The sequence below is a fragment of the Vidua chalybeata genome, chromosome 2 (genome assembly GCF_026979565.1).
Source record: "Vidua chalybeata isolate OUT-0048 chromosome 2, bVidCha1 merged haplotype, whole genome shotgun sequence".
NCBI lineage: Eukaryota > Metazoa > Chordata > Aves > Passeriformes > Viduidae > Vidua > Vidua chalybeata.
The window spans coordinates 42,418,958-42,439,105 of record NC_071531.1 but is presented as its reverse complement, the minus strand read 5'-3'; the positions used below and the strand labels follow the sequence as shown (position 1 = coordinate 42,439,105).

At 37.3% G+C, this 20,148-nt stretch overlaps 1 protein-coding gene across 6 annotated transcripts in view; it reads left to right on the top strand.

The window, feature by feature from the left end:
• The window catches only part of GPC5 (glypican 5), a 232,117-nt gene that overhangs the window by 182,778 nt on the left and 29,191 nt on the right, over window positions 1–20,148 (top strand). For all 6 annotated transcript variants that reach the window (XM_053934470.1, XM_053934475.1, XM_053934474.1 and 3 more), the window contains one exon: window positions 9,209–9,329. In XM_053934470.1, the coding sequence (XP_053790445.1) occupies window positions 9,209–9,329 (121 nt within the window). The remainder of the gene's footprint in view (window positions 1–9,208; window positions 9,330–20,148) is intronic.

The following is a 20,148-nucleotide window of genomic DNA, read 5'->3' as shown; positions in this document are numbered from 1 at the left end:
GAGGCTGTGAGATAAATATTGACTGCGTCAGGTATCAGTCCCAAAATTATCAGGTGCATTCCAGGTCCCGAGAACCCTTTGGTCTCTTCATTGAAGCATTATGTTGGACAAAATATGGCATGTCATAATTCTGTCTTCAGAGTTTGGTGTCCTATATAATGCCACAGTTGCACGACCCTTTTGTCATTTCCAAGCAGAAATATTTTAGTATCCTATAGGGGAAGCAGGCTTCTCAATTTTACACTAATTAGGCTTGACAGCTTTGTATTTCCAAGTCGCTTGAATTGTTTTTCCAAGGTAATTCCTTTTGTTTTGCCAGCTATTTGCTGTAAACATTTATGTGCTTGTTTATCGTAATTAATATCTCTCATTTCCTTGCTCCATTAAATGAAGGTACAGTAGAATTATTATGGTTGTTAGAAGATTTCCAGAATGCTACAAGAAGAAGGCGATACTGTTGTCCTCATTTATATAGATTTAGTGCACTTGCATATGTCTGCTGTTTAGTTATTTTCTAATGTAATAAGAATTTATTTTCTCAATTTAAACATGTGACTTACCCAAGGCACCTAGTTTAAATGAAATATCTGTCTCAAAGCTCTTCTTTTCTCTTCAACAGACCTTCAAATTACTAGAATGCATTTGTTTTTTAAGGTGCCTTACAGACATGTTTTGTCATGCTTTTTGGTGCATTCATTTTTGCATCACATATAAGAATAGTGTCTCTGTCCAGAAAATAACAACATACTGCAGGGATAAGTACAGGTAGATAGCTATTACAATGATTAACATTAATTAACAAGAAGACAAATTTCTATGGCATCTTTCGAGTGAGAATTCTTCAAAAGTTCTGGAATTTTTGAAACAGTATAAAATTTGCTGTGCTAGAAGAAAGCTTTAAAAAATGAATTTTTAATGTGTAGGTTACAGCAATTTTTCTTCGGAAGAAAATGTAGCTTTTAATAGAAGTTACATTGTTTGCAAAAAAGGATAGTCTGACTTAACAGACACACATCCTGTAGAAGATTTCAATCCTAAATACATGTTCCATGCATAGCAACTGAAGATCAGTTGATGCTTTTGAAAGTCTCTAGAGGGAGACCTGTCTGCCTAAGGAAGCCTTTGGGACATCATTGGCACTTCTTAAGGCCTATTAAGAATTAATTTTTAGAAGACGCAGCCAACATTAAAACTATGACCAACTGGCTTCCAACCACATATAGAATCCTCTCAAAAATTTTAGTGTTCAAACAAAGGCTGTGATGGAATGTTGGGATTTATGAGCTTTAGAAGAGTGCAAAAATGTTTTGTAGGATTAGAACATAATGGAAATTATTAATGATAGAATATTTTGTACTATAAAAAATAAAAAACAGGACTGGGCCACACTTGGAAATTCACTGAAATACATACTCTGAAAGACTATAATGCTTTATTACATACTTCAGCGTTACTTGTTTTATTCATGTGAACCTAGTTTCAAATAGTTATGTTAAAATGGAATATCTGTTTTAAAAACACTATTTCAAAAATATGTCACTTAGTCTTCAAATGTAGAAAAATCTTAAGGCTGATCTACTATTTTTTGTTTTCCTTTAACAAGGCAGGTCTGGTCAATGATAAAAAATTATATACCTTGTCTTTTTGAAGACATGTTTTAGCCTAAATAATTATAGAAGCATATTCTTTTTTCTGAAGCACAAACAGTAGTACAACTTTACTCCGGTTTTTTCCACTCTTCATGTTTAACAAGTGTATATGCAATCTGTTTTTTATAAACATATACTAAATTGCAGGTCTAAAATAAATTCTCATTGAAAAATTCAAATACATTTTATTTTATATTTTATTTTACTGAAATTTTCATCAATTAAAATGTAAAATAAAATATATAGGGGAAATGGGATCTGTCCTAGAACAAGTACTGTTTCTGATATCTAGGTGTAAGATATTTTTTACAAACTTTCTGAAGCTAAGTTTGCAATATCTACCCTTAACAAACTATGTAACACTAAAAAATAGCCAGCACATCTGTCTAAGTTCCAAGTGGTTTTTATTATTGCAGTGATTCTTTGATTTGTTCATCTTTGCTAATTAAAATTTACACCACTGAATGCTCTTACTCATTTGTTGCTGCATATATTTATTTTTTACTTGTATTCAGGTAATTGTTAATTTCTCAATTAATATTACCCAGAATTTTGAAATACCCAGCCATGATGAAGATGCTAACGGCAGGTGTAAACCAGTAATTATCAGCAATCATAAAGCAAGCAAGCTGAGTTATTAAAAATAATATCCCATGTCTGAAATAAAACAAAATGTAGCAGGCACACTGTGCTATTTTACCATTTTTAAACATAGTGAAACTATATAAACACAGGTGCTTGCTCGAAACTTGTAAGTTCTAAGTAATTTAGCTAAGTTAAGCTAAAGTTCTGAAGTAATTTAGAATTCAATTAATGTGAGAAGCTGAACAAAACAAATCCCCTAACAAGGCTGGTACATGAAGGCTTACTTTTAAAAACTAGAGGATACAAGTAAGAAAATCCATTTCATGAAGGAGAGAACATTCTGCAGAAGTTGTAGCTTGGTTTCTGTATCAATGGCAGTTAAAGGATATGAAAACAGGGAAGCTAAATAAATATATTATTTTAGAAGTTGTTTGGTCTCTTCAGCATTATATTCTCATCCTCTGGATCTTCCCAAAGAACCTGGTGGAAGCAAGCACTTACTTTAAGAGGAGTTCCCTAGCATTTCAGTACTTACTTCAAGCAGATGAAAACCAGCACTGCATCATTTACACCAAATTGGTTTCAAATGCAGAAAACCAGGTGGACGGAGAGAGACTTCTCCATTGTTACCCAATGAGGAGTTTGTGGTTGTTTTCTGTTTACTGTGGTGGAGATTACTCTAATGCAGTAAGATCTCATTTGAGATGAAATATCACAAATGATATGAGAATTCTAGTGCTACAAAGTGATTAACAAAATGAGCTTTGTCAGGTAGTGTGTCTGTACAGCTGCAGCAGCTCTGGCCCCACTGAATGTCCTACAGCTGTGTGACTACCTGACACACACCAGCATTTCAGGGGTAAGGCAATGTAGCGCAGTGTAAGCCTTTCACAACCAGTTGTCTCAATTTCATGACCCTGTAACTTGACAACTTAATGCAGATTCCTGAGTAGCTCTTGATAGTGGCAATTGACCCAAGCACTGAAAAGCACAAGAATCACACAGAATCATAATCAAGGTTGGAAGAGACCTTTAAGATCATCTAGTCCCACCATCAAACAAACAGCATTATCACCATAAACCATATCCCCCAGTGACATATCCAGACTCCTCTCCAACTCTTCCAGAGGTGATGACTCTACCACCTCCCTGGGCAACTTATTCCAATGCCCAACCACTCTTCCAGTGTTTTGGGCTATTTTTATATCTAATCTGAACCTCTATTAGCACATCTTAAAGCCATTTTGTCTTTCACTCAAGACATGGCAGAAGAAACTTCCACTGCAGCCTCCTTTCAGGTAGTTGTAGAGAGCAATAATGTTCCCTCCAAGTCTCCTCCAGACTAAACAGGCCCAGTTTCCCCAGCAGCTCCTTATAGGACATTTTTGAGACTCTTCATAAGCTTTGTTGCCCTTTCTGGGTCATGTTCCAACACCTCAATGTCCTTTTTGATGTGACCACCCAAAACTGAACATAGGATTTGAGGTGAGGCCTTACTAAGGCAGAGTACAGAGGGACAATCAGTGCTTGGCCACCTGGACACACACTGGCTCATGTTCAGCTGTGCATCAGCCAGCACCTCCAAGTTCCTTTCTGATGATTAATTCTCAAGCCACGCTTCCTTGAGCCTATGGTGCTGCATGAGGTTGCTGTGAACCAAGTGCAGGACTCAGCACTTGGCCTGGCTGAACCTCATGCCATTGTCCTCAGCCCATTGTTTGAATCTTTCCAGATCTCTCTGTGGAGCCTTCCTACCCTCCAGCAGATCAACCCTCTCACCTAATTTGGTGTCATGTGTGAACTGACTGAGGCTGTATTAGAGCCACTCTCCAAACCATCAATAAAGGTGTTCAAAAGGACAGACCCCAATACTGATTCCTGAGGAACACCACTGGTGACCAGAAGTGGTGGTGGTGGTAGCAGCTGAAAGAGATACATCAGGATGGAGTGACCAGCTAAACTTGCTAAAGTGTAGAATACCACCAAGTCTCTTGGGAGAGGCTTGACTGCCAGTGCACTTAGGGATATTCTGGAAAATAACTTTTCTGTCATAGTATACCTTTCATTACTTTAATCTCCCACTTGAAACATGGTCAAAGTGCCTAAAAGGAACTAGAAAAGGAAAATCATAATCAGTTGTTGACCATAAATATGAAGTATTAGTTGTCGTCACAAAAAGATTATTTTGTGCTGGAGGGATATACATGTACAGATCTTCCTGAAGTACCCATCCAAAATGAATAATACAAGAATTGATGTATTTGTTACTTCTAGTAGCTTTTCCAACTGCATGTACCAAGAAACCGGTGATAGCAAATAAAGCATGATTTTCTCTTTTATCAGAGGTCTTGAGAGAATCAAAAGTAAACCCCACCAATTTTATTTATAAATACAATAGAGAGTAATAGGTAATTTATATGAATATTCATATACTGAGCTCAGAAAATGGGCACCTTGTTATTCATCACTTTAAAACATGTTTATAGAATACAAATATATTGGTTCTTGGTTTTTTTTTTCCTAATGCTGATGAAAATGAATAGTACTTGGGGACCAAGTCTGCCTATTAAAGTGATGTGATACATTACCATGCTTGTACAGAAATGAGCACAGATGGCGGGTCTATTATTTCTCTAGCAAGAAATTTGTCATTCTTTTTCCCCAGGATTCAAATCTGAGCAACACTTGCTTAAGTCAGACTACCTCTGTGGGGAACCTTAAAATGTTTTTCCCATTACTTGTACATTAGGAGTTAGAGAAACAGAAAGTGATTAATGCCATATTAAAACTTTAAAATTAATGAAGTCTCTCAAACCAAGAGTCTGAGATTTTTATATTTCCTCCCACCCCCAAATAAAGGGAAACAAATTTTGCATGTAAATGTGAGTCTACAGGGATGAAGTTTTGTGTACCATGTTCAGATTCCCAATAGCCTGTTTAGCTTCGACAGATAATTTCATTTACATTAGAATACTTGAAGATGTTAGATTTATAGACATTTGTTAATTAAACACAATTATGTGAAGTATGAAACAACAACTTATGAGTAATTTATAATTTTTGTAGGCAAAAGATACCATTTCAAGACAAAGAGTAGATTAAACAAAAATATGTTGACTTTCATAATCTTACTTTTATGGTAAAAATCACAAAGCAATACTTCATAAGGTTTTGTCAATGCCTTATTATACACCTGAAGAAAGAAAAAAGGTTTTCAATATGCCTTATGACTTGTCAGAGCATATAATTACAACAAACTCAAAGTTAAATGAGAGTTTTTAATGTCAATTGGTCAAAGCTGGATCACCTTGCAGTGAAAGCAAATTTAATATGGGTTAGGAGGAAAAATGCAAACATATATATTAATTTACTTCAGTATATTGAGGGTACTCACATGTGGGCATTCATTGCACACTGTCTCTACCACTCCTTCCTCGTTACACTCTTCCCCTGCTCCAGCCCAGAGTCTACCCCATGGGAGTCACCTGTCCATAAAATTGTCTAACTTGGGTCCTTCTTATAGGCTGCAGTTCTTCACAAACTGCTCCAGCCTGGGTCTTTTCCACAAGGTGGAGTACATCAAGAACAGGCTGCTCCAGTGTGGGCCCTTCCAAGGGTCACCTCCCAGCAAACCTGCTCCAGCGTAGATTCCTCTCTCTGTGGGTCTACAGGGCTGTTCCTCTCATGTTCTCAATCCATCTCATCCACTTCCTCTTGCTCAGCAGTTTTATCTCCATTTTAAATATGTTGTCACAGGAGTACTACCACCATCACTGACGTGCTTGGGCTTGGCCAACAGTGGGTCGCTCTTGAAGCTGGCTGGCACTGGCTCTGCTCTGGGGAAAGCTTCTGGCACCCTGTCCCAGAAGCCACTCCTGCAGCCATCCCTGGGCTTTACTTTTGGTTTGCCAAGCAAACCAAATATATTTTGGGCAAAATATTCTTCCAAATTGAATTCCATTTAAATTAATCTTCATTTTTGCAATCCAGCTCTTAATTTTCCATATGTGATGGTTACTCCCATTATGTTCCTGGAGGAGAACTCACATCCAGAACCTGGAGGATCAATTTCAAGACTGAAGTCTTGGAATACAAAATTTAAAACTCTCAAAGGAGTAAAATCTTTTCAAAGCTTGAATAACAACATAACACTTCAAAAGTATAAAGATTTTTTAAAGGAGAGAAATATCAACTCCTTTAAGAGTCAAGGGTGGAATATGGTAAATATCTGGTAAATTTGATGAACCTGAAAACTTTAGAATGTGTAGTGATTATACCAGTACTGGGTCCAAAGAGTTGGTATATAAGGATTGGTATGTTCTCTATTGACATAAACTTGTATGTTAATTGGAATCTTCTGGAGCCCCTGTAACAGACAAAAACGTCAGGAGAAGGGATGAAATGTGTCAGTTTTCACATTCACATGAAAATGTGTCATTTTCACAAACAAGGGTTTGAAGAGTTTGGGGGCAGTCAGTGTATTTGTGAAGGTTCTAGGTGGAAGGGTGTACTGTTCTGTTTGGAAATGTTGTGGAGGATAAGGAAGCCTGCAGGCAGCAGAAAGCAGGGAAAACAACAAATTCATTCTGTAAGCACTGAAAAGGATCATGTGAGGTGTTGATGAGGGAAAAGTCAGTAATGAGAAAGAATGGTGGAAAGGTGCTAAACAGCTCAGAGGAAATAAGAAAAGTAATACCAAGGTTGTTACTACCAGTACCTTTTGATCCAAATATTTGTTCAATGCAAATGGACTTAAAGATGTGGTGTGCTACTTGTCACTGTTTCAATGCATGTCACCTCTGCTTCAGCTTCTTACCCTTCCCCACTCTGAGCTGAAAAAAGGTGAAGAGGAATTTAAAGAATGTTAACTCTGAAGAGGCTGGAGAACGTGATTGAAACTCCTAATACCAGGTCCACTCTCAAGACAGCATTACTTTCTCAGCTACATTCTCTCATGTGAAAGAAGGGAGTCAGTCCTACAGCAAAAACCAGCTGTGCAAGACTTCTGATTTCATTGTAGAAATAGCTGAAAAAGAAATGATAGTCAGTCTTGAATGAGTCATTGCCAAATAATTCTCAGGTGAGTGAAACTAATAAAATTGTAGTCTAGGGAACTTTCAGCTTCTGCATGATTTATTTCTTCTTGCATGGTTAGAGAAATGAGTATCACTGAATTAAAAAAAGAGAAGCTTTTTCACAGTTATGCAGTTCACAGACAAATGTGCAATAGTTGGGTTTGCAGCATTTGAAAAAAAGGTGTTAATTGAAGAATTCTGAGTGACAGAAAGTGAGAACACAGATTTTTCATGCTGTGAAACAGAACAAGACCACTGGATTAAAAGAATAGACATAACCTTCAAGATTTTTTATAGTGTTATGGTGTGAAGAGAAATTTTGCTGTTGCATTAAACTAGTGTGTTGAGCTAAACCATTTGTTTTTTCTGGTCACTGCAGCATTGTTCAGCTGGAATTAATTCCTTATTTATTTATATATTTTGTTTTACACAAATTACTGCCAAAGAAATTTTTTTAAGGTTTTTATGTTTGACTTTAATTTTTTCACATTTAGAATTACCAGAAGGTTTATTGACCCATCCCAAATTGCTGCATTAAACAATGGCCCAAGACTAGCAGGCAGACTGTGGACTTTGTGCACACCCCTATATACAAAGCTTTTCCTCATCACTTCAAGCAGGCAAATGGCTCCATTGCTACAAGGTAGCAAAAAAAGCTGTCTTCTGTAAATCAAAGTAACACCTTTTCAAGAATATGAGCCATTAATTTATTCAGTGTGTATACTTCCTCAGGAATATCCTAAATCTCATTTAGAGTGATATTTAAGTAAAGATCAAGGACAAAATATTGTTATGTAGTAACCTTATTTTACTGCACAGCATTTGTTGTTGAGCATATGTGCAAGCTTTTCTACAGAGTTAAGAGGACCTGTAATGTTTTTCATAAAAGAAATTCTGCAAAATTTGAATGTGCTGTCTTTTCTGTGCTTATATGTGTATATAACAGGCAGGAATTAGATGTTTCTTTAATCTGATAAGGTTATTTCTTTCTTTTCCTTATGGCATAACAGCTGGCAAAATACTTTGGAGGCAGAGAGATATAGAGCTGTCCTCTCATAGAGTACACTGAAAAAATATAGCATATGGAGAGTATTTGCATAATGTACAGTATCTGTGATGAGAAGGTAGATATTCAGCTTTTCTTGCATAAACTTGAGTCTTATATATAATATGGTAAGTTGAATGAAGAATTGCTTCTTAATAAGCTACAGGATCCTGTTTGGTAGTTAGTTATTTACTGTATTTTGAATTTCGATATATTATAAACAATGTTCTACTTACTCAAGCAATTTTTTTTTGAATCAGCTTATATCTGGTTTTTAGCTTCTTTTTATATATCTATATATCAAGTACATTTTAGCCTACTCTTATATAATTTATGTAATGCTAAATAATTAATGCACAATGTGGCTGTTATCTTACAATAAATATTCTGTCTGTGCATGCACTCACAAAAATACTAAAAAACTTCATGTTTATTTCTGAACATACAGTGTGTATGTAATCTGGAGTTTGTTTTAAAAACCTGAAATGTCACACATTAAGGTAATCATTATGTTGTTGTATTTAGCAAAATCAAAATGGAGCACAGTCTTTTTGCACACACACAAAAAGACATGCACAGGGCTGAATGTTTCATGCTACAAAATGTAGATAATTTTCTTTATTAAAGTTTGCAGTAAACTTAAAGTGCTTATAAATAAAATAACAGAACTTTGTGGAATGTAGTAATTATATTTTGTTGTATTTCTTTTTTGTGAAAAATATGTGCACAAAATTATTGCATCTCATTAAAGAGGTATGCTGGTGCCATGAGAGATAATACAAACTAGAAGACGACCCTCTGAGAGTAGAGGAAGTTACTAAACCATTTTTATGTGTGTTTCTGTATTAAACTAGCTATACGCACCGTGTGGTTGGCAGTGGAATCAAAGCTCAATCTGCAAATCCAGAAGTAAAAGTGAAGGGAACAGATCCTGTAATAAGTCAAATGATTGACAAGCTGAAGCATGTTATTCAGGTAAGGTGCTTTTTCCTATGGATACAGTATAGTTCTAACTACCACTCTAGTAATGAAAGTATTAATTTAGTGCACCATAAAGGTTAATTCAAGTTTCTGCTGAGTGCACATCTACATCAAAACACTACTTGCTCTCTGTCTCACTTCATTTATTAAAAATGATTTAGTTAAAAGGTTTTGCATATGGCAGATAAGTGTGGGAAGTGAGGCTCTGGTAGCTGGGCCATCTGTACCTGCGAGTACCACAGCTCAGCATTGCAGTGAGTGTACAGAAGCACCAACAGGATGATTTAGGGATATTCAGTGGGTGCATATGTTTACATAACAATAAGACATAATTTCCCTCTTCCCTCTTTACTAAATCTAGGCTCTTTCTTAACGTGTACTGCTGCAAGGTTTTTTGTTTAGATGGCAGATAGAAAAACTTGGAAGTTTGAATGAAAATTACATGCCTGCTAAATTAGTTGGTGTTCATTACCTGATGTGCATACTTGTGACTTACTAAATTTAAGGCTTACAAGCAAGTAAATTCCAATATGGTTCTGTAAAATCAAATTGTAATAAGTTTACAGGATTGTAGGTATCTCTGGTTACATGCCATATTTATATGCACAGATAGCCAGAACTAAAGGACAAAAACATAATTCTGTTGAAGGCAACAGTTATTTTGCTGACAGCTCTGTATTTCAGTTTAAAAATATAAGTTTTCACTCTGATCTGAAGGCTCAGTGACCAGAAAAGTTCTACAGGCATTTTTTGTCAGTGACCCATTTAACCCAGTATCCTCTCCTCTGCACTAAAAGGTAAAAGGAGAGGCTACTTAGGGAGGCCATGAAGCTTCTCACTGTTATTGTCTCCACTTCCCTTCTCTACCCCATTCCCAAAACAAGAGAATTAGAGATATTAAATGTCTTCTTCTTGCCTAGTGCATTTAAATCCATCTAAGGACTTGCTTTAATTTTGTTTTTACATCTTCTTGACAGCTTTTAAGTGCAGTTTCCCACATGGTTTGTGGAGTTGAAATATTACTGATAGCTTCACGGTAAAGCCCCTTGGTTCTTATATCTCTAATTGTGAACAATAACTCTCCTCTGACAACAAAACAAAGAGTGCTGAAATAAAAAAAGAAAAAAACAGAAAAATTTCTTTTCCATCGGTAGTGTTGTTTCCTGGGAGAAGTGGCATTAGATCTGAAGTTCAAAGGAAATCATTATTCTTTCCTTCATAAAAGAAATATCTTTTTTATCCCTGCAGCTTCAGCATCATGCTTTTGTCTCTCTTCTTTATTAAAATGCCATCTACAATGCTGGTAAAAATCAATGCAATTTTCCCTAAAAGAGATGCCATGATTTAATTAATAACTACAAAATAATATACAAAGATAAACTTTGTAAATATTACTTGATAAGTTCCATCTATCAGGAATGCTTTCTTCCTTTTATATTAAAACTGCTCTTTATAGTTTGTGTTGGTTTCCTCTAGAGACTTGAAGTTGTGTTGTTTTCTCCTTGAGTGAGTACCTAAAAGACTGGAATAGAATGTTTCCATTATAGAGTACTTCATTTTGAGAGCTTACTTGCCCTTGTCCCTAAAGACTTGAGTGGATCTAGGGGAAAAGAACGTACAATTTACATACTAAAGTGCTTACCAACCTCCAAGTATATTTTCTTTCTGTAGGATAGTTTCTTTCCTTGTAGCTCTGAGTATGAAAATAGGGTCAAGGGATAAAGAGAGCATCAAAATCCTTAAGAGACCTGACATATAACTGCTTTTCCCCAGCTGAAGAAGCTGCTAAAAAAGCTTTCTTCTTCACCATTTACTGTTTGGGAAAAGAAGATGAGGAATGTAAATTAGAGATTCAAACACAAAAGATTGCCTTTTTGTCTTGTGTGATAGGAAAAAAGATGAATCACAGATTAAGCTTACAATGGGCAGAAAATAAGGGGAGCTTAATGGATTGTGGTGATGCCTCAGAGACAGAGTCATACTTAAACCTAACATACTATCCAAGCTGTATTACCGAACTTCAAAATTTTAAATAGCTAATTCAGTAGAAGTAAAACATATTGGTGAAGTTTTTCAAAACTAATCATTTCTGAAATTTAAAAACGATATACTTTAATTCCTCCTTAGGGTGAAAATAGCAAAAGGGCAGATATTTTTGAGATCCTTTTCTGCTCACATTTAATATTAACTTCAGAAAACAGATCAAGACCATTCTGCCCTGCATACAGAAACAGACAGATTTCTTAGCATCTCCTCCATTTTTTCCTGTTGGTTATACAAAGGCATAAAAATCCCAAGCAAAGAATTATCTTTAAAATATGTAAATACCCAGTGTTTAAACTGTATTTTCCAGGTTGTCTCCTGTTAAAAACTTTAAACCCCTGAAATCAACCCCTGGTTGCATGAGTGACAATATCTCTTTTCAGCAGGCTGTGGTTTCTGGGCAGTTCTTCTTTGTGAGAGGCTCACAGTAATCCTCCTTTTCCTGTAAATAGTGGATGTACCAAAAAATCAATAGGAGTTTTTGATTCTGTTGGACCTCAACACCTGTAATCTGTGCCCTGGACTCCACAGGTTCATATTCACAGCAACAAAGTGCAATTAGGGGAACAGATATGAACCAGTCAGTGCTGAATATGGCTTGAAAAAGTCACCTTCTGTAGAACTCCTTACTTGTACAGCTGGTACTTTCCAGAGTTTTAAATTATGGACTCTTCATTAATTTATCTTCATGGCTGGCAAATTATGGGTTCAGTGCATATCATTTTATGTACTGCAGTCTGCAACTATCACTCTAATAGGTAATCAAGACAAGAAAAGTTAGTTTCATATGGCGTAAATATTAAGGGGAATTATTTTCCTTTCTTCCTCAATAATTTAAAACCATGATTAATTAATCATTCCTGCAAGTACAAATACTAAGGTTATGAAGTAAGTATGATATTTTGGAGCTGTGATTACAGGCAATTGGACCTCGGACTTTTTAGTGTGTTTCTTCTTTCAGAAGACAATCTCAATCTCAAAAAGATACTGCTTTTAAAAGTAATAGACATTACTTGGAGCTTGTATTTACAGGTTAAATAAAGTCTTCCCCATTTTAGGAAACCTTGCCATAGTAGAAGATACTCCTATGTCTGCCTGTCAAAATTAGGAAGACGAAATCTCCCTCTGGAGATCTGCAGAGGTACCTACCATTAGTGACCATACTGGAAATTTAAATGCTTCTCTCAGAATAAATTATTTCCAATTTCTAGGTGCAGTAAAAGGCATGTCTGAACTTATTTGGAGAAGATCCCATCTTGCACTGCTATACCACTAGAGTGTTAGCTGATATGCATAAAATAATATTTACCACAAAGGGCTGCAAACTGTCCCTAATGGAATTGATGCTTACATTCCTTAAAGGAGTAAATGCCATTACTTCATATGACATTAAATCCTGGTGACAGTCTAATTTTTCCTTTACTACTTGTCATTATTGCATAGCTAGTGCTCAGTTTCACCATGCTACCATTTGCCCATTTACCTGTCTCAAAAAGGCTGCAAAAATAGTGAGATGAGACTTTGTTTTGACACTGATTTGGCATGCTAACAACTAAATTTTTCATCTGCATTTTTTAAAGCTTTTATCAATGTACCACAGCACAGTCAAGTTAATATGTGTTTTTGTAAGAGCTGTTCAAGTATGGATTGGAAATTGTGATGTAATATATTATCTGAATCCTCACCTGCTCATACAAAGAACCATGTTTTGAAATTATTCATACACAAGGTGTGGCACTTGCAGTTGTGTGTACAGCAACAGCTGTATATATGTCACAAATTAGACATTTTGATTACTTTTTTAGTGACTGAAATGCAATTCTTTCTCATGGAATGAGGGAAGTACAGCGTTAGACAGATACGTAGTTTGACATACTCTTTGGTAACATGCTCTTGGAGACTCACTTTCTAAACTTTTCTTTCCCTTTCTCTTCTTAAATGCTTTCTGTTGATATAGTGTAAGCTGCATTTTGTACCTTTCAATAACAGGTAAGTGAGAAGCAAAATTTCAGTGCACTTTATGCAGCAGCCATTCAACATTCACTGGTTTTAGAATTGCTTTCAGCTGTGTTTGTTCCTAAACTGCCTATTTATTTTTGCTTTAGATTCTGTTTTTACTGTTTGTTTTTTTTTTTTTTTACGCTTTTTGGTTTCATCCACAGTCAGAACAAATCTGTAGGTAAAGAATAGCTCAGTATGTTTGTTGATTGTGTTAACTTTTTTCCCCAGGGATTTGTTGGCACTGCTTCTTTTTTTTATTATTATTTATTTCTGGAAGTAATACAATGCTACTGTCTTTTTGAAAGCAAACTCTTGAACAAATTCTTGTTTTGGCAAGGCATGATAGTAGAGTACTAGTGATGTAGGGATATCGGGAAATTCCTATTTGACAGAGAAGTCTATTTCATATTTGTTGTGTGAGCTGTTCCAGTCTTTTATCCCCACTATGGAGAGCTGCCTCTGACTGCTGGCTGGTGCCAACAATATGTTAAGTGCTTGATTATTACCACTGCATGCAAAATACTGGCAGAATTCCTGTAAAAACATTAAGCAGTTAGAAATTAGGTGGGAAATTATTTTCTGAGATTCATACTCCTCCCTTTAAAATGTATGTCAACTTCCAGCCTCAAAAGTACACAAAGGAGTTTAGGATTGCTGATGCTTTTGTATCTCTTGGGAATGAAAAGGTTTTCTTCACAGTTCTGTGATGATAGTGAAGGTATAAACCCTTTTTGTTGCTCACAAAGGTGGTATTTGTAAGTCAAACACTAAAAGTTACATGAACATTCTGAGATTACTGGATGTCTTGAAAATTATGTGTAAACTCAAACCTACATATTGTTTACAGGTAGAAGGCAGAAAAAAAGGTGATTAGGAGGGTGTGCAGTTTAGCTGATGCATCTCCCACTGCTGGGATGCTTAGGAGATAAATTGAGAAAAACAGTCACCAGCCACATAGTCTTTCTGATCAGTAATTTAATTAAAACACTAGTAGTAGTTTCCCTAGAGTACTCTGTTTTTCACTAACTAGATTACCAGAGTTATTAAGGGCTAATCAAAGTCCTGTTCATTTAGAACAAATGATTATTTCTGTGAAGTATCTTTTTTAAATAGGATTTATGCTGAAATGAAAAGAGTATACATTGCACAGGTCTTTCTGAAGTTGTTTGTTGTTCAAATTTGTATAAAACTTTTAATAATGGGCTAATTTAAAAAGAAAAAAAACCTTAGCATTTGATTTTATGTTATTTTTCTTATTATGTTTATTTTTCTTATAAAGCCTTGCACAGTGCACAGTGAGAAAACATATTTGTTGATACAGCAGGGAGATACTGTCAATTCTTATCAGTTTTTTTGAAGAGAACAGTGGCTGAGAAGATAAAACAGCCTTCTCTAGCTACTTAGGTGGATAGTGACGCCAACTCAGATGAGTATACTCATGACATATTCATTATGGTGCAAATCCTACCTACAAAAGTCTATTTTGCATCTAAATTGTTTGCTGTTTGTCGTGGTTTGACACGGAAGTGAATTTTTTTTAGAAAGTTAGGGTCAAACCAATGAGTGGTCAGGTTTGGATATTGGCACCTGGAGTGACCACTGAAGGCATGGACACACCTCTGAGAACACAGGGGGTTAAAAGTAAGAACTCCCAGGGGAACTGTCTCTTTGGTTCCAGTGGTTGGAGAGTGCAGACTCTCCTCTGCCCAGCCACAGGTTGGGTGGGGGAGGGAAAGCCATGTGGCCTGGTAGAGGTAGGCCAGGGGCTGAAGGACTGGAATCGAGGGGGCCCTCTGTGGATGGAAGGGTGGAGAGAAATGGAGATACCTTTGTTCCCCCCCACCCTCAGAGGGAAAGAGACAGAGAGCCTGACAGCACCTGGAATTTGCCAGCAGAGGAGAAGGAAAAATGGGGGGAAGATGCCCAGCCATGGGAGTTGGAGTTCTGGGCAGAGATTTCAGCCATCTGGGGAGTCTGAGACTTTTAACCCTTCCCTGGGAAATGAAGGCTTTGTAAAATATTACTCCTCCTCAATTTGAAGTAGAAGAGAGACAGTCTGGACCTGAGATGTTAGAAGAAGGAATTTTTTTGGTGGGAGGAGATGATGAAGTAGCTTTTGGCTGGACTTTTCTTGTTAGTCATTGACTGAACCAATTCCTCCTGCAACAGAGACTGCATTTTTAAGGGGATGCAATGGTGAGCCAAGAGACCTGCTTCAGCGACTACCAGCACAGGAATGGAGAGAACAGAGAAAAGCTGAGGAGGGTGTGGTGATGCCCTCTGTCCTCAGGAAGAAGATGATCTCTGTTCTTGACACCCTCGGCCCCAGGAAGAAAATAGGGGGGACTGTAGTCCCAAAATGAGAAGCTGAACTGTTGTTTCTTTTGGTCCTTGGCAAAGCATCCTTAAAGGAGCCCTATGAGCAGTCTGTCCATGCACGGTGGTGAGAGAACTGTGACATGGAAAGGAGAGTGTCACACTGGCAGATTTTCTCTGGGCAGTTGCCATGTGTGACATGGAAACCCAGGAGATTGCAATTGTGTTTCCTGGGGGGGGTCTATGGTGCAAGAGAGACTCCTCTCTTCCCTTGATGGACTGAGTATTGATTATCTGAAGGGTGGCAATTTGATCAGGAATCCTGCGTGGTGTCTCACTGTGGTTTGTTGGAAACTGGATGGGGGGAGGAGGAGTGTTTTGGAGGGTCTTCATCCTGGATTTAGTGTGTGTGTCTTTTATAGTAGAAGTAGCTTAAGAAAGTTTTTTTTTTCCCCTTTATTTCTAAGCTTGGGCCTGCTCTGCTCTGTTCCTGATTGCAACTCACAGCACTTATTGGGGAAGGTGTATTTTCATGGGGGGTGCTGGCATTGCGCCAACATCAAACCATGACACTGTTATAGCTGGTAAAAATTGTTTGTGTTAGGTTTTTTTAGCAAAACAGGACCATTGTTCTATGTTCTCAATTTCAAGTACAATGATGAGGGAAGGAGAGTTTTGAGATTTTGTAAGAGGCTGACGTAGCTTCACCTGCTCCTCATAGAGACAACCACACTTGTACACTGTTATAATATGTACTTCTGAAATCAATATTATTATTTCATTAGTAATAAATAGAGGAATATTCTCAAACAGACATGCTTGGAACAACATGTTTGGTAAAAAGGGAAGAGAAATGCAGAGCAGTATTAAATAGGACTTTAAAAGATTTTTTTATAGGACTTTCAAAAATATTTTCAAATAGGACTTTAAAAGTTAAGCAGGATATCAACTCTCTAGTCAGAAGTGGAAATAAAATAGTGGCTCTAACTGTGTGAAAACTGACACGCATCACAAAGCCTTCCCATAGTTACTTTAATTGACAGCTTCTTAAGAGCAGAGGCTTAAGAGCATATTATTAAAGAATAATAGAATAATATCACATCAGGAAGGAAAGTATCAACAAAAATTTAAGAAGCCACTTACTGTTCCTGTTAGTACTGATTAATGACAGATGTAATCTGTCAACATCTCAGTAACATTAAGAAAATACTTTGTATGTAATCAAATACATTAAAAAGGCAAAACAGGAGTGGGACAGTAGGTACCATTAAGGTGTAAGTGCCATTTACATGGTCTTGCAGTGGTCTCCTCAGTGCCATGGAAATTCCTGTGTGAGGCGTTCCTCTAGGCTGACATATCAAGGGCATAAGCAGTACGGCTGTGCTGGGTGTCCATTTGTGCATTGGTGCTGGCTGAGCACTGTGTCCCACCTTGGTTTGCCAGCTGTGGACTGTATACAGGAGCAGAGAGTGTTCAAATATAGCAGCAGTTCTGAAAATATTGATGGGAATGCATTGCCTTTTGTCAGTCCAAGTGTCACAGCTGAGGAGAATGCAACTGGGGGGTTGAGGATTGGACTAGAAGACCTTTAAAGGTCCCTCTCAAACCAGACTATTCTATGAATCTATTGACTCTATGACTATACTGTGTTAACTCATCTGCTATTAACACCAGGTAATACACATGAGAAGAGCTGTCATAAATACTATGGACATAAAAGGATGTCATCAACAATTATAAAACAGCACAAAGGAAACAGGATTCTTTATCATCAGTGATCATAAGACCATTTCTTAGAATATGTGCAGCAGTCATTATACTTAATTGTGACATCTAAAATAAAACAGGTACCACAACAACACAAAGCACCTAAAAAAAAACCCCATGCATTTCAGAAGCATTTCAGTGGTTAACTGTTAAGGGAAAAATGTTGCTGGTTACAGACTTTCTGGCCTGAAAAGTAATGCATCCTTTTTGAGCATGTTGAATGTTTCCTATTTGAGACAGGCTATTTCCTTTTGGTCTCAGTCCTGGGAAATCCTTGGAGGCAGTGACCTGTGGAGAGCAATACAGAGCAAGTCATTTGCTGCAAGCATCATCATAATTTGTTCTCCTTGCCAGTTTGTAAAATAAGCAATGTGTTCTGTAGGCACAAGAAAAATCCATCTGGAAAGCAATCTGTTGCACTGAAATCTTATAAACAGAATTCTCATGTTATCTCTGAGGGCTGTGTGTGTTGCCTAAAGAACTCATCTGCTCTTTGGAAGTTTTGGAATTGTGGAAAGCAGCAGCACAGTATGGAATATTCAACTGCTTTTGAACTCTGTGGGTCTCAAATCCATGTGGATAACACAAACTGCATTTGAAACTGTACCGTATAGTTTAAGGTCACAAATTTTGCTCAGCACAACCCTGGTTTTGTCTTGAGAGGGTAAGTCAGTGAGCAGTTGAAAAATCAGTACCAAAGGTGAATTGTTTAATTTGCATGAAGTCTCAGCAAAGCTGTTCAGGACTATGAAGTAAAAGGAAGTGTCAGAAACAAGCTGTGCTGTGCATTTTTAGAGGGGTTTTTGTTTCAAGAGAGAATACAGAAAAAATACAAAAATATCCTGGCAGACTATGGTTATGTGCTATGTTTGTGGGTAGGTTTCTTAGCTTCTCTCCAGTACAGAAATATGACACTGCTCTGTATTTAACTGACTGATACATTAAAAAAAAAACCACCAAAAGAAACCTGATAAATATGCTGATTCTAAATTCCTTCTAAAACAAGCATATAATAAAAAATACATTCATAGAAGAAAACTTGTCAAGATAGAAAAAAATAATAACTTTGATAGTAACATGATTGAATAGATATTTACATATTTCTTTACAAGACAGGTTAGCTGCGGCATTTACTTTTGTTCTCCCCGGCTGCACGCAGCTCTTGGGAGCCCGGCTGTGGTGTAGCTTCCACGTGCTGCCAGGGTTTTCTGCTGTGGGTTCCCGGACACGGCTCCATGTCTTGGGCACGTGGGCTGACCAGCCTCTGTTACCGTGCGCTAAGGATCCGGCAAAGAAGTAAGGAATTGTCCATTTACTCCGTGCAAGGCTGGAACGGTTTATTGGTCACGTGGCGCTGTTCGATGGAAAGATGCAACTGCTCTGGCATGCACATGGGAGAAAATGGCGCCTGGGTACCGGCGGGGTAGGATTTTATGGAGGGGCGGGGCGAGAGGATCCACGGCCTGCCGTCCAATAGGGGCGGCTGCCGTGGCAGTGACGCCAGCAACAGCGACCAACCAAGACAGCGCTGGGGTGGTTCCTGGGTCCCAGGGCTAGTGGGGATGTGGCATCAGGGAGATTGGCAGGGATCTCTCTGGCAAGGATGGGGAGTGTCCGCCTGAGTGATTGGGGTATGCTCCAATAGCACGCCGCTAGGAGCAAACAACCGCAGGGAGGTGAAACACGGGGGGTGCGCAGGATTACAGAATTTGACCTATCTAACATAAATTAAAAACCCTAATCTAAACCCGAACCCCAGGATGCAACAGTTAGCTATTACTTTGAAAAAGAAAATTTTCAAATTTCAAAATTTCAAATTTAGTCTTTAAAAAATCAAACCAATCTTAATATACTTTATTAAACAGATTGTGGAGTCTAATTTGAATTCTTTAATGTGTTCATTTCTTTAAATGACTTTTCAAAAACTTGCATCTTAAAAGTAATATTATCTTACTTGTTGGCTTAAAACCAGCATACTTACCAGTTCCTTAATGCTGTGTTTTGGCCTTTTTAACACTTGTCTGTGTCTGATAAACTTCATCCTTAAGAGCAGACCAAAGAAAGCTTTGAAGAAGATCTAAACATTCTGCTGCCAAATACCCACCCTAACTTGTTTGCGAAGCTCCATCCTTTTAGGTCATACTTTGTAGATAAAATGGAGATACCTCTTTCTCATTCCTACTCTGGAACCAGTGATAATTGTACTAAGTGCTGTTCTGGCAGTGGGATATTGGTGGGACACCTCTGCTTCCTCTTTTCCATGCACTTTTCTTTTTTCTCTTAGTGGGTCATTCAGCTTGATCTGTGGACTGCCTCACTGCACTGATATAAACAACTGTAGGATAGAAAACCTCCAAGCAATAAACAATTAATTGGATCTCTAAAGGGAACCCTAAAGCAATCCTGTATCTGTAAATTCCTAAACAAAATATACAGAGCCCAGTTTTTCATGTATGATAATGTTTTGATTAGAAAATTCTCTTGTAACTTGCTTGTCACTTCAGTTGAGCAAAATAATTAAAAGTAATCACTATCCTCATCTAGTTTATTTGACATGTGATTACTGTATAAATCTCCTCATAGGTATACTGGCCCATAGTACAGGCTGTGCAAATGATGAAAAGAAATTTTGTGGGGACTAAAGGCATTTGCTGATAGAAGTACTGTAAGCTAATTTTGGATAAAA